Below are 13997 nucleotides of genomic sequence, written 5' to 3' on the forward strand. Positions count from 1 at the left end.
GGCTACAGTTCCCACAGCATTTCCTCAGGACTCAACTTGCAGAGTTGCCACTTTCTCAGTATGTGTGTGTGTATTAACTCCCTCCTGGTCTGTTCCTTTTCCTCGCTCCTCCTAATTCAAAACATTTTGTAGCATCTATGCTGCGAATCGAAGGGTGCCTCGTGTAAGGAAAAGGAATAAGGGGCCAGTCAGAGATATTTTGTGCCCCGAACCAAAGCAACTTAAGGCCTCCTCAACCCACAGAAACGCCACATGTCATAGCACTCAAGTCCAGTCCAGGCCTTTTGGTGTTGGTGCAAAGCAGTAATCTTTCGCCCCAGCATCTTGAACCCATGACTCTGAGATTAAGAGTCTCAGAGGTATCCCTCAGGGCTCAGTCCGTGGCGGGAAATGTGTAGGCTTCCTTTCAGAACACTTTAGCTCCAGTGCTGTCAAGCGTAATTTAGCCATCCTTTCCACTAAAATCAAATCAAATCTGGTAACCTTGCATTCCCATGTTCTGCTAACAATCTAAATACACTTTGCCTTTTCTAGCTATTGCTACTCCTATTGTCCTGTTCAGGACCATCCCTGAATGTGCCACATATTGGGATGTTGTTGTTTAGTCGTGTCCGACTCTTCGTGACCCCATGGACCAGAGCACGCCAGACACTCCTGTCTTCCACTGCCTCCTGCAGTTTGGTCAAACTCATGTTGGTAGCTTCGAGAACACTGTTCAACCATCTTGTCCTCTGTCGTCCCCTTCTCCTTGTGCCCTCAATCTTTCCCAACATCAGGGTCTTTTCCAGGCTGTCTTCTCTTCTCATGAGGTGTCCAAAGTATTGGAGCCTCGGCTTCTTTTATTAATAAAGGACTAAAAGGTAAAGGGACCCCTGACCATTAGGTCTAGTCGTGACCGACTCTGGGGTTGCGGCGCTCATCTCGCTTTATTGGAGCATCTCATGGAAACGCCGTTTACCTTCCTGCTGGAGCGATACCTATTTATCTACTTGCACTTTGACATGCTTTCGAACTGCTAGGTTGGCAGGAGCAGGGACTGAGCAACGGGAGCTCACCCTGTCGCAGGGATTCAAACTACAGACCTTCTGGCAAGTCCTACGTACTGTGGTTTAACCCACAGCGCCACCCGCGTCCCAATAAAGGACTGTGCGTTGCCAATTAATTTATTATATTTTTACTACCACAGGGGAGCCATTTGGATTCTCTGCCTCAAGCACATGTGTACACACACAAATATAGCCTACTTCTGGTCCTAATTAACCTTTACTTGGTGGTTGCCATAAAGGATTTTCTTAATTTGTCTGCGGCCTCTGAAATACTGCCTGTTGGGTTCAGCTGGCATTTTCCGCAGATGGAGATTGAAGAAGACCCCACCTTGCACATGTAAAGATTGCATCCTCTTCACTTGTAACGAGCACTTGGATGCTGATATTCAGGTAAAGGCCTTATGCTTGCTTTGCTTGTATTTCCAGGGTCAACCAGTCTGTTTTGTGCATGGATCTTGAAGGAGGCAAGATCTCTTCCTCCAGTGCTGTTATCGGCACCGTGGACTGCACAGCTGGAACAATGCTAAGTCTCCTCTTCCCCTTTTTAGTAGTGCAGACAATTCTGTAACAGCAAGGACGTTATTTACTCATGCCTGACTCAGACTATAAATTTGTAATTCCGTCTTCAGCATAACCGTGCAGATCCATTCCAGTTGGGTTTCAGGCCCCGTTTGGGCAATGCAACAGCATTAGTCACTCTTGATTGATAAACTCTGTTGGGTGCAAGACACGGGAGAGTGCAGTCTTGTAGGATCTCAACTTCTCAGTAGCTTTTGGCACTATTGACTGTGGTGTTCTTCTGGAGTGACTTGGGGAGAAAGGAGTTGGAGGTACCGTGGTACTATTCCTGTCTGCAGGTTTGCTACCAGAAAGTAGCACCATTGTTGCTTGGTTCCAGTGTGGTGTAGTGGTTAAGAGCGGTAGTCTTGTAATCTGGTGAACCAGGTTTGCTTCCCCACTCCTCCACCTGCAACTGCTGGGTGACCTTGGGCTAGTCACATTTCTTTGAAGTCTCTCAGCCCCACTCACCTCACAGAGTCTTTGTTGTGGGGGAGGAAGGGAAAAGAGAATGTTAGCTGCTTTGAGACTCCTTAAACGTAAAGGGACCCCTGACCATTAGGTCCAGTTGTGGCCAACTCTGGGGTTGTGGCGCTCATCTCGCTTTATTGACCGAGGGAGCCGGCGTACAGCTTCCGGGTCATGTAGCCAGCATGACTAAGCCGCTTCTGGCGAACCAGAGCAGTGCACGGAAATGCCATTTACCTTCCCGCCGGAGCAGTACCTATTTATCCACTTGCACTTTGACGTGCTTTCGAACTGCTAGGTTGGCAGGAGCAGGGATCGAGCAACGGGAGCTCACCCCATCACGGGGATTCGAACCGCAGACCTTCTGATTGGCAAGTTCTAGGCTCTGTGGTTTAACCCACAGCGCCACCCGATAAAGCAGGCTATCAAATACAAACTCTTCTTCTTCCATGGCTTTTGGGCTATGGGGTCTCACAAAGGTCCATTCTATCGCTTATGCTATTTAATATCTACATGAAACTGCTGGGAGCTGCCATCTGGGGATTTGGAGCACAGCAGCATTAGTATGGCAATGACATGCAGCGCTCTCTCTCTCTCTCTGCTCCATCTGAGCCAGGAAGGGTTGTGAAGGTGTCGGGATTGGTGCCTGCTAACTTTGGCAGGGATGCTCAATCTCTTGCAGCCAAGCACTGGCCAGAAAGCCCACACACCATCCAGATAATCTGTCTTGTAAGAAAACGTATGAAATCAATGTTGCTTCTGCTAGAAAATTATGTTTCCCCCACAATGCTAACAACACACAGGCAGGGCTTTTCAGCTGGAACTCAGTTCCGGCACCTCTCAGGTGGGTGCCATTGCCATTATAAGAAAACAAGGGAGGCGCTCATGGTGAGTTTCGGCTCCTCTTTTTCTAGAAAAATAGCACTGAGTACAGGCAACTCCCCACTTGCGTGCAATTGACATTTGCAAGATTTTTGGCACCGCATGGGAACAGGGTGGGCTACACGCATGTAAAAGGGGAGTTGCCTGTACTGAATCCTTAAAAAAAAACCACACACACAAAATTGCTGCTTAACTTAAAACAACTAGATAATCTTTAATTTCTGCTACAGCTATGGAAAGTTCAGCAGGAAAATGTTAAGAGCATTCTAGAGATGTAAGAATTGTTCTTGCAACTCAAGTTACTGAATATTTGCTCTAAGAAAATGGCACCACTCAATGTGGCATATGACAGATTAACATTCCATTTAGAACACCCAGATTGCAATCTGCTTCTGAACATAAATGTTTAGATTATTAATCATTAACCAGTGCTTGTTAAGACTCTGTTCCAAGTTTCAATATCCTTGGCTTTTGGCCTTTTTTAAAAAGTGGCTTTAACGCTGAGAAAGTTCACTTGTGCTAGCAGGTTTTATTTCTTCCTCCGAGCCAGTATTTTAATTTTCATAGTACTATTTAGTCTATGTAGCTACTCCTTTTTCATAAAAGGAAGCTGCATAAAAGCCAGATATGGTCCAGTATACAAGCAAACTCCTTTCAATTGCAGCCATTTTCTGGAGCTCAGCAGGAAATGGTATGCTTTGCGTGTTAAGATTCCAGTTTGGCAGATGGATTCTCCTAGGCCCCAGGAAATATTATGGTTGAAATCCTGGAGAACTGCTGTCACAAAGTACTGAACTTTGAAAATGATCTTCCTCAACACAAGGTTCTTTTATGTGTGCCGTGCCACTGCAAACTTCCAATTATGCACCACCTAATGGTAACTTGGCGATAGCTACTACAGTAATATTCAGTTGCTCCAGACCTTGAACCCACCATTAGCCCCTAATATGAGGCTCACTTTTTTATTGTACATGTCTATCTCCTCTTTGATCTAGGGTGACCAGATGCTAAAGAAGACGGGGCTTATGTCTTATTAATACTTGTGTAAAATTATACTGGCTGGTGCAATTGGCTAGTCAATTGGGGCGCAAAAAAGCAAATCAACCGAAGTTCTTTCTTCTGCCTATCTGTTAAGAGTAAAATGTTGTAACAAATGGTTCAAGCACTTCTTGAGCATTATGTCTGCCCAAGACCATCTTCTTGTCTTACCCTTTGCTTGAGGACTGCCTGCCACATCTCTATTGAGAAAAAACATTGAAAACATGTGTGAGGTTATGCACAGCTGTGGGATCTTCCACAGGCATCAAATTGTCCCCTTCAAAAAATGATGGAACGCCAAGAAGCAAAATGTGAAGGCTGGGGAAGAGAGCAGTCAGGATTCTGGAGAAAGAAAGAAAACCACCTATTTTATCCCACTTGAAGACCCCACACCTTGCTTTCTAATTCCAAGAGAATGTCTGCATCTCAACCCCTGCCCATTTTTACTGGGGTATTAGTTGGTAGGACTACAGCTTCATTCCAGGTCACTGTCAGTAAGTTAAGACAAAACAGGAACTGCCGGGATCCGTCCCAGAGGAGAATGTGCTTTCTTTTAAGATGAATGAGACTGCATGCACGGGGTGATGCTCTGATGCAAGTTTTACCACCACCTTTGTAACTCTGCATGTGCTGCACTCTTTAATACCCCCGTTGTTTTCAATCAAGCATTACTTTTGATTTAATTATGCATCCCTGTAAATAGTATGTGCAATTTTCAATACCTCCCTGACCACTGTGATAAACTAGGGCATGAGCTCAACGCTAGGCGCACATATTAAAATGCATATACGCAGAGCTCCCTTTTCTGGGGTATAAGATCCTGTTTGCCACAATCCTGCCAATTGTTGGAAGACTTTTAGGACTGAGAATGTCTGCAATATTTTGCCTAATACAGCAAGCGTTCATCTGGCAGCAGAAATATTACTGGCTGACCAAAATTATTTGTAGTGCAGAAGATCCTACCATGCATGAGCATAATAGTAATCTGTATATGTTTTTTACTGCAGGACAGCAGTTGAACAGTTAAGAGGGCTTCAGTTAATGGGATTGGACAATTAGCGCCCATGAAGGAAGTGCTTCAAGGGTGTGTTGCACAAGTTAATTGATCGCATTCATCAAAAATACAGAAGTGGTATCAAGTTCAACGAGCTAAGCTGTATAAAGCACGATACTGTATGTTAGATCAAGTATGAATCACGGAAATTATTTTAACCAAAACTAAACAGGTTACCTGGAAATCCTTAAACAGACATACAAAAGAGGTATGCAAAACATTTTATTTAACTCAAGAAAGGACAAGAGACACAGCCACTTCCAATTCCTCAGGAATGTCTCCAACATTTCATAATCAGGTAGTCTGTTAAGACAACAACTTGCAACAGAATCAGCACACCTGGCAGTAACCGAGATAGGGAATTGTTAAAAATGTCAGCATATACAATTCAAAAAATGAAAGCTGCGGCATCTGCAAAACAGGTCCTTTGTTACAGATATGACAGGTATCTGAAAAGATAAACATACTGCCCCACCCAGTCGGATACAATAGGAGCTCTGGGAGGCTTAAAGCTGGTGCCCCCTTCACTCTCTTTGCCAGTGCTCTGAACAGGAATTGCAGTGATTGCTGAAGGTACTGGTCTCACAGATCTTCCACCGAAAAGTCTCCACATTTCTTATTGCAGAACATGCAGGGGATGTGACCGGGGCTTGGCAAGGCTTGAGCCCATTTGCTAGGCTTTGCTTGGGCTAGTGACTCCTACGTATAGAGTGCTATCAGTACAGCCGTCTCTTTGCAAAGAAATAGCAGAGGAACTGGGCCTGCGCCCACCGACACCAATCAAGTTTAACACCCCTTTCCCATTTCACAAAAACAGAGTTTACATAACACAGCAATATTTAAACGGAATGTTTACCTCTATCTTTGTAGCTCTGTAAAGAAGCATGCCGGAGCTTTAAGAAGAGAAAGATGCAGTGGCGACAGTTTTGCATTCAGAGCACATCTCCACACTGCCATGAAACCCTGTGAGGCCTCAGACAAATCTGGCTGCTGGCCCAATTTACTGCACAAGTATGCTGCAAGGGTGCGGCAACTGTTACATACTCAATGATGAAAACTGTGGTAGAAGTCAGCATTAAAAATTATTGGTAACGTTTGCAAACAGTTCTCAAGAAATACACAGGGTTGGATCCCATTGTGCTGACAGAAGGCTCTTTGATCCCATGGAGTGTTTAGTCAGTGGAGAAGGAATCAAGGCATTCATTGGCAAATCTCCATCCCCATCCGAAATCTGTGCTAGAAGGGGTGGGAGGTCCTCTGGCACGGCCAAAGAAATCACCGAAGGTCAGCTTGATTCCCGTTCCAGCTGATGGAAGGCTTTGCTCGATCCAAGAACCACAGGGGCGGCTACTGGGATAGAAACCACGCCGTACATTGTCTACATTAAATTTACATAATTCAAAAGGCCCTTTAAAGTTACATTGCATCAACAACCTCACAACTTAATTGGTGTCGAAGGCGAAACAAGTTATTGCTTTTAGTCGCTGGAGTGCTGCTATGTAGTACGTCGTGGATCAAATACAACGTGCTCTTTGAATGCTGCCGCCCTGAAAACCCTCAGGCCTGACTTAAACGAGATACTAGCCAAGGGGAAAGGACATGTCCATGTAGCCACTCGACACATCGAGCATCCCACTGGAGAAGGTGCTGACCCCACGCCCTGCTCAACTTATGTCCATAGCACACGTGGCATCAGTAGCCAAGGCAGGTGTTGCTCTGGCACATAGACACTGTACATTTATAGGGTGACACGTAAGTGGGGGGGAGCATAGCACTGCTGTGGGGAGCATCTATGCGGATAAAATGTTTTCGCATGGCAGCATCGCACTTCTTGCTGCAATACTATACACACTCTGTGCTGGAAGGAAGCCCCATTGAAATCAGTAAACATGATTAGGACTGCACTGGAATAAAATTTCCCACCCACCCACCTCCTGTCTCTGCTCATTGGGATGTGCTGTCTAAAGCAGGGCAGCTAATAACGAAGCTGCTTCACACACATTAAAAAATGCCAATACATGCTCAAAATTTATCTCAAAAATTTGGTTTATCCATCAGTTCTAGAATAATCTGGTCCTCTTTTGAGACTTGTAGTGCAAGCAGTTCTGTTATACATTATAATCTCTAAATCTTTAATTCAAATATACAATAACTTACAAAAAACAATCCAGGAATCAGACTTGTGCTGGTGGCTCTTGCCTTTCATTTTAGAAACATTAAAAAATTCTGCATTATCTTCTTATAACTTAAATACATAAGTAATCTCCACTTTTATTACTTCATGACCGTGACTTCAGATTTACATTATTTTAAGTACCACCATAACAGTTTGATGTATAATACAGATATCAGCCGAGAACCCATCAGGAAATAAAAAAACAACCCCATTATATATATATATATATATAAACCATATATATATGCTGGAAAGACGAGAACACAGAACAGGGACTTGATACAGACTTAATTTAGTTTTATAATCAACCACATTTAACCCCAAATTAACAGATACGTAGCAATATTCAAGAGCAGTGCAAATATCTTTGTTGGTTAGAGTAAAATTATACTACAAGAACGTAAGACGGGGAAATAAAAAGGCGAGTACTTCAAGTACAAGGAACCAGTCTTAAATGAGGTCTCTTCAGTGTTTACAAGGACTTCCTTTTCTAATTCATTTCTTCCTCTGGAATACGTTGGCCAGCATGGCACCTGAAGTGGTCAACTGGCCCATTTTGTTCAGAAACTTGGTCTTGGTGTCTTCACTCACGAGGCTTGATGCAATTGACATAGAGCTAAGGGGGAGTGAAAGGAAAAGTGAGTTAACCCATCAGTTAAAACTACCTGAGATGACACAGCTACAGAACCCTGCTGTCAAACATAACAGTAAGGGGTCAGAGGGACCAAGAACATGACCTGGTCTAAGGTAGCTCCACAGGTCCTATAAGTAAGTTCAAGAGGCTGGTGTTAAAAAGTAAAACCATTTAAAACAATGGCTTTCAAAACTCTGAGCAAGTATCCAAGCAAAACCCCACCCACCAACTAAACCTCCTCAAAGTTAAGAGAGCTGGCAGCCCATGATCTGAAGTGCACCTGCCTGTCCTCGAACCCAGGCTAAGAGAAAAAGGAGGGAAGCAAAAACACGCATGGATTCAGAAGATTAAAAAAAGAAGAAACAAGTGGTTTGAAGTGTAAATATACTTGGAATTTTTGTTTCCATTCCAGGTGCTATTTAAAAGAATTGGGGGGAAGGAGAAAAACAAAACCTTTCCTTCCATACTGAATATCCCTGTTATGCTAGTGGGAGTTAAAATTTAAATTGAACCATTAGTTTTTATTTCCAGCTACCTAAATTTTAAGCGTCGCAGCCCCATTAATGTAACAAAGGCAAGGTAATTAGAAATTTAATTAATTTGGTTTGTCGGGGGAAAGGCCATTCAATCCAACAATAAAGCTGTTTGTGTGGAAATATGTTTATATGTATAGACCTTTAGGGACGCGGGTGGCGCTGTGGGTAAAAGCCTCAGTGCCTAGGGCTTGCCGATCGAAAGGTTGGCGGTTCGAATCCCCGCGGCGGGGTGCGCTCCCGTTGCTCGGTCCCAGCGCCTGCCAACCTAGCAGTTCGAAAGCACCTCCGGGTGCAAGTAGATAAATAGGGACCGCTTTCTAGTGGGAAGGTAAACGGCGTTTCCGTGTGCGGCTCTGGCTCGCCAGAGCAGCGATGTCACGCTGGCCACGTGACCCGGAAGTGTCTCCGGACAGCGCTGGCCCCTGGCCTCTTGAGTGAGATGGGCGCACAACCCCAGAGTCTGTCAAGACTGGCCCGTACGGGCAGGGGTACCTTTACCTTTTATAGACCTTTGCAGGATGCTACAACAGCCAGCTGTTGCCCAATATCATAATCATTTCCACTTATCAAAGAAGCTAGTTGTCTTAGCCTAGGCCTGATTCTTGGGATTTCCCCCAGGGTTTGCCCTTGTGATGGGTTCTGAGAAAGGTACAAGTAGCTCTCCCTTTTGCTGTCTTCTTACACTAGCCCAGTGAAAAAGAAGAGGAATCATTCACCCCCTTCCCTGCACCCCCAGCTCTCCACAAAGAAAAGATTGGGTTGTCTCTTTCCCTTCATTCGGAATTTTCCAATAGGCAGAAGCAGCAAGGTAATGAGAAAGGATGGGAGTCACCTGTCCTTCCTTCTCTTATATCTGTAGATGAATGATATGGGGTTGTAAGATAAAAGGTAAAGGACCCATGGACAGTTAAGTCCAGTCAAAGGTGACTATAGGGTGCGGCACTCATCTCGCTTTCAGGCCGAGGGAGCCAGCGTTTGTCCACAGACAACTTTCTGGGTCATGTGGCCAGCATGACTAAATCGCTTCTGACACAACGGAACATAGTGACGGAAACCACAATGCACGGAAATGTCTTTTACCTTCCCGCTGCAGCGGTACCTATTTATCTACTTGCACTGGTGTGCTTTCGAACTGCTAGCTTGGCAGGAGCTGGGACAGAGCAACGAGAGCTCACCACCATCGCACGGATTCAAACCGGTGACTTTCTGATCGGAAGCCCAAGAGGCTCAGTGGTTTAGACCACAGCGCTAAGTGAACGTTCTGTCAGTACAAGCAATTCTGCTTGCACAGTGGAACGTTCGCACCCTCTCCTTGCATGCCCCCTAAATTTGTTATAGAGGTTCCCCCAAGCCTCTGGAGCACATTTGGGTAGGGCGCAAGTCATGCATGGGGGGGGGGGGGGAGGCCTGTTGTGCAAGGAGAAATCTTTGTGCTCATGGGTAGCATTCATTGAATACTGCTCTTGGTTTTGTTCCCATCATGAGCTGAGCTTCAGCAAGAAGTGCCATCTTTGTTTTACTGCTGCCTCCAGCAAGAAAAACGTAACAGTGAAAAAACCTACAGCTTCTTTTCCACATGTAGGACAGAGAATAAAAGAAGTTTCTTCTTGTCACATTCAGCTGCTGCAATAGGAAGCAAGACTCGGGCGACGCTTTCTGCAAAAGCCCCAATTTGGGTGAAAAACTACCTTACCTTTCCTGCCCTGCCCATTTTCAGAGGAGGATTTTTAAAAAAAATAAAAATGAGTTGGGCTTTTGGAGAAAATGCCCACTGCATTTCCCTGCTGGCTTTTGCAAAAAACCAAAACAGGAAGGAAAAGGAACTGCCTCTCATTTCCTACATGAAGAAGGAAGCAAGTGTGGTTCCTAATCATTCCTGCTAGACTTTTGCAGAAAGTAGCAGAAGTGCTGTTGGTGCTTTATTTTAAAATAAAAGCAAACTTGCCCAGGCGGAAAATCTCAACCTAGTTACAATTGATTAATGTTGTTTACACAATGAAGAAAGATGCTAACTTGTGATAAACCAATGCCTTACCCTTGCGGTTCTTGGACACTCCTATTTTCCACTTTCTGTTCACACTCCTTTATCATGGAGCTTAAAATAACCTAGGACAAAAGGCAGAACAATGTTGCAGTTTGAACATACACTGTTTTAAAAATACTTCTGGGTAAAGACTATATATGTTCTGTGAATGAAGAGTAAACCAGATAAGCAATCAAACTTTTACTTACCTCACATTTTAAGTAATATTTGAAGACTGCAATGTTTGCAGGCACATCAAAGTCAATAATCACTGAAAGAGTGTCCTAATATACCTTTTACTTTGTGATCACAGCTAGTGAGGTTTAATTGAGATACACTATTTCACTTAGAAATACTGTGTCATGGAAACTCTGGCATTAATATGTACACATATATGTATCATTCCATTCTGAGGAAAAACACGAACAGGAATGAATACCCTTCTGTACTAAAGCAGGGAGTGAAAAGCTAGAACAAAGATCTCAGAACCTGGCATGCCTAAAGGAAGCTCAACGTGTATCCTGGTTATTTGGTTTGTATAACTTTAGTTTGCTCACTATCCTGTGATATTCCGGCTGATTCCTAATAAAAAACTGATTCCTTAAAAACTGTACGTTTTAAATTCCAACTTCTATGGAACAACATGGTTATCCGCTACTAATTTTAAGTATTACAGTGGTACCTCAGGTTAAGAACTTAATTCGTTCTGGAGGTCTGTTCTTAACCTGAAACTGTTCTTAACCTGAAGCACCACTTTAGCTAATGGGGCCTCCTGCTGCCGCTGCTGCACGATTTCTGTTCTTATCCTGAAGCAAAGTTCTTAACCCGAGGTAATATTTCTGGTTTAGCGGAGTCTGTAACCTGAAGCTTATGTAACCCAAGGTACCACTGTATTCATTTATTTAAGCTAACAAGCAGGCACTGACTATTTCTGGCTCAGGCATTGCCCATGCTGTAGTTGAAGGGAGTTAAGTTGCATGTTGTGGAGCTGGTGGGCTGGTCTGAGGCTAGTGTGTTCAACAGGAATTAATCTATGCCATGGGTCGGCAAACTAAGGCCCGTGGGCCAGATCAGGCCAAATTGCCTACGATCTGGGAATTGCCACGTGGATCACCAGCGCACACATTCTTTTCCTCTCCCTCCCTCTCCCTCCCATGGCGGTGCCTCCTCCCTCCCTCCTCCTGGCTTCTCCCCGCCCTGCCTAGAGGAGGAAGGGGGCTGGGTTTTGTTGGTGCCAGCAGCAGCAGCACTTGAGTGGCAGCTATTTTAAGCAACCCCTCTCCGGAGCCCTTTTGTGCGCCACTCATTGTCCCACCGCCGCTCGCCAGACACAGGTAAGCAGCCACTGGAGCTCGTTTACTGAAATCATTTATCCCACTTTTCTTCTGCTCAGGATCTAATCCTGGCTTAATTCATATTAAGCCAGAGCTCTTTGGTTCAGAAGCAACAGGGGACTCTGACTTAACAGAAGCCAGAAACTAAGCTATGCAGTGGCATGTAAGGGGAGGGGCAAAGGAGGAGTGCTGGGCCCTGATGAAGCCTTGAGTGATCATCCTGTAACCAGCACTGAGGACCTAGTAATTCTGCAATCATACATCTTTCTTTCTTCTTCACCAAAGCGAGGTTCAACGTTTTCCCCTCCAATGTCCTGAGACATAGATTCTCAAAGGGCCAAGCCCCCGCCACGTGCGAATGTGATAAGGTGACGCCGGAGTCGCTTCAGCACATTATGTTCACTTGCCCCTTGTTCAATGTGCCACGGGCAAATTTGTTGGGATCAATCATACAGAAACTAGAGGGTACCCCACCAAAATTCCACCTTGCCCAAATCTTGCAGGATAAGGATTCCCACACGACCCTGAAAGTGGCTAGGTTCCTGGTCGCTGTCCTCTCCCAAAAGCGACGCCAAGGAGCGCTACAAGCTAATTAAGGCGTAGCATGCCTTTCCATCTTATAGTATTTTATTGTTATAGTGGTGTTTTAGCGACTGTTTTTTTTCTTTTCCCTACGGCACAAGCTGTCACTTATGTGTTGTTTTTACCTGTATGGGCCTATGGCCGTAATAAATATTATCTATCTATCTTTCTTCTTTTAAAAAGAAAAGAGTGATGGCATATGCTTACATGCTGCAACTGCTCCAAATTTTGTGCCTGATCTGTTGCAAGCATGCTATGACGGCTGCTTGAGGGAGTGTGTTCCATTCCCATTTCTCCTCCTCTGCCTGTGGTATTTTGTTTCCCAGAATAATGTGGGTGGCATGTTTTTGGCTGTTGCTATGGAGCAGAGAGAGACTGTTCTATTGATGGTGAGAGATGTTTTCCTTTCCTGTAGATGTGGCATATACGTTGTGCCCTCACTGGTTTGTTGTGCAGACGGATTTAACCTCTGCGTCATGCCCTTGTGCTCTTTACCAATGCAACTGTGCACCTTTGGTGCCAGATTTGCTAGGTCATGACCAGTACAACTCTAGTTGTGGGAGACAACATGCCTAGGCTGCGCTACAAAATGTAAGAAGTATTTAATGGGTGTCCCACCTCATGGTTTCATGTGTTCCTGTGGTCTGATTGCTGACCTAGTGCAGGGACATAGAACCCTTTTTATATCAAGAAACTATTTCCAACTTTGAAACTGTTTCATGGGCAACAGCTCTGTGCATGTGTGCGTAATGAGCCCCCCCCCCCCAAACTCCCAACACATAGAATGGCATTGTTTGGTCAGATAAAAGTCTATTCAATTAACAAAGAAATCCTTTTGGTTTAACAAGCTGTATTGCTGTATTTACGCGAATCTAATATGCCATCGAATCTAATGTGCACTTCAATTTTCAAAATCTTGAAACCAAAAAAGTATTTGCCGGCGCCATCAAATCTAATGCACACCCTAATTTTCGTGACGTTATTTGGTCAAAAAAAGGTGCACATTACATATGTAAATACGGTTAAGTGCTTTCCTTGTTCACTCAAGTACCAAAAGGCCAGGAAATAAGAGCTGTTGAGGGTCAGCTCCCTATGGGTGTTATTTGGACAATATTGATATGGTATTGTATGGTATCCTATCCTGGGGTTAGTTCCAGCTTCAACACTACCTTGGAGCTGGGAGACTATTAGTGGCAGAGTGATGGAACTAAGACTCAGATTTGTATGTTCACTGGAATAGACACACGGTGTCTGTGCAACTGAAGCTGCCATACTGTATTTCAGGTACTTAACTGGCAACCAGTATGCTCCTTAACAGCTCCAATTTCCTGGCATTTTCCCCTTCCAGTAAATATAGGCAACCCCCGATTTGTGCAGGGGTTGCGTTCCTAGCCCCCGTGCGTGTCGATGGAGTGCACATAAGCCCACCCTGTCCTGCCGTATCCCCATTCTGTCCTCTTCCAGGTCCAAAAGGACCTTCACACAGACAGTCACGCACCAATTGAATGCATGCAAAACGGTCACTACTGCCTGTACTCAACATTCTGTGGCCACTGAGCATGCTCAGTCCTCACTGCACTGCTTTTGGAGTTTTTTGCCCTCACAGGCTTTTCTCATTAAAAATTTGGTGTACAGTATTTTTCCAAAGCTTTGTGTTCTCCCAAGC

At 44.6% G+C, this 13997-nt stretch overlaps 1 protein-coding gene across 6 annotated transcripts in view; it reads right to left on the reverse strand.

Moving 5' to 3' along the window:
• Nucleotides 1-7074: 7074 nt before the first annotated feature.
• Nucleotides 7075-13997, reverse strand: part of RELCH (RAB11 binding and LisH domain, coiled-coil and HEAT repeat containing) — a 67683-nt gene continuing 60760 nt past the window's right edge. For all 6 annotated transcript variants that reach the window (XM_028737885.2, XM_028737886.2, XM_028737884.2 and 3 more), the window contains 2 exons: nucleotides 10428-10498; nucleotides 7075-7838 (listed from right to left, as the gene is read on the reverse strand). In XM_028737885.2, coding sequence (XP_028593718.2) covers nucleotides 7718-7838; nucleotides 10428-10498 — 192 coding nt within the window. In that variant the 3' untranslated portion in view covers nucleotides 7075-7717. The remainder of the gene's footprint in view (nucleotides 7839-10427; nucleotides 10499-13997) is intronic.

The sequence above is a fragment of the Podarcis muralis genome, chromosome 8 (genome assembly GCF_964188315.1).
Source record: "Podarcis muralis chromosome 8, rPodMur119.hap1.1, whole genome shotgun sequence".
Classification (NCBI taxonomy): domain Eukaryota; kingdom Metazoa; phylum Chordata; class Lepidosauria; order Squamata; family Lacertidae; genus Podarcis; species Podarcis muralis.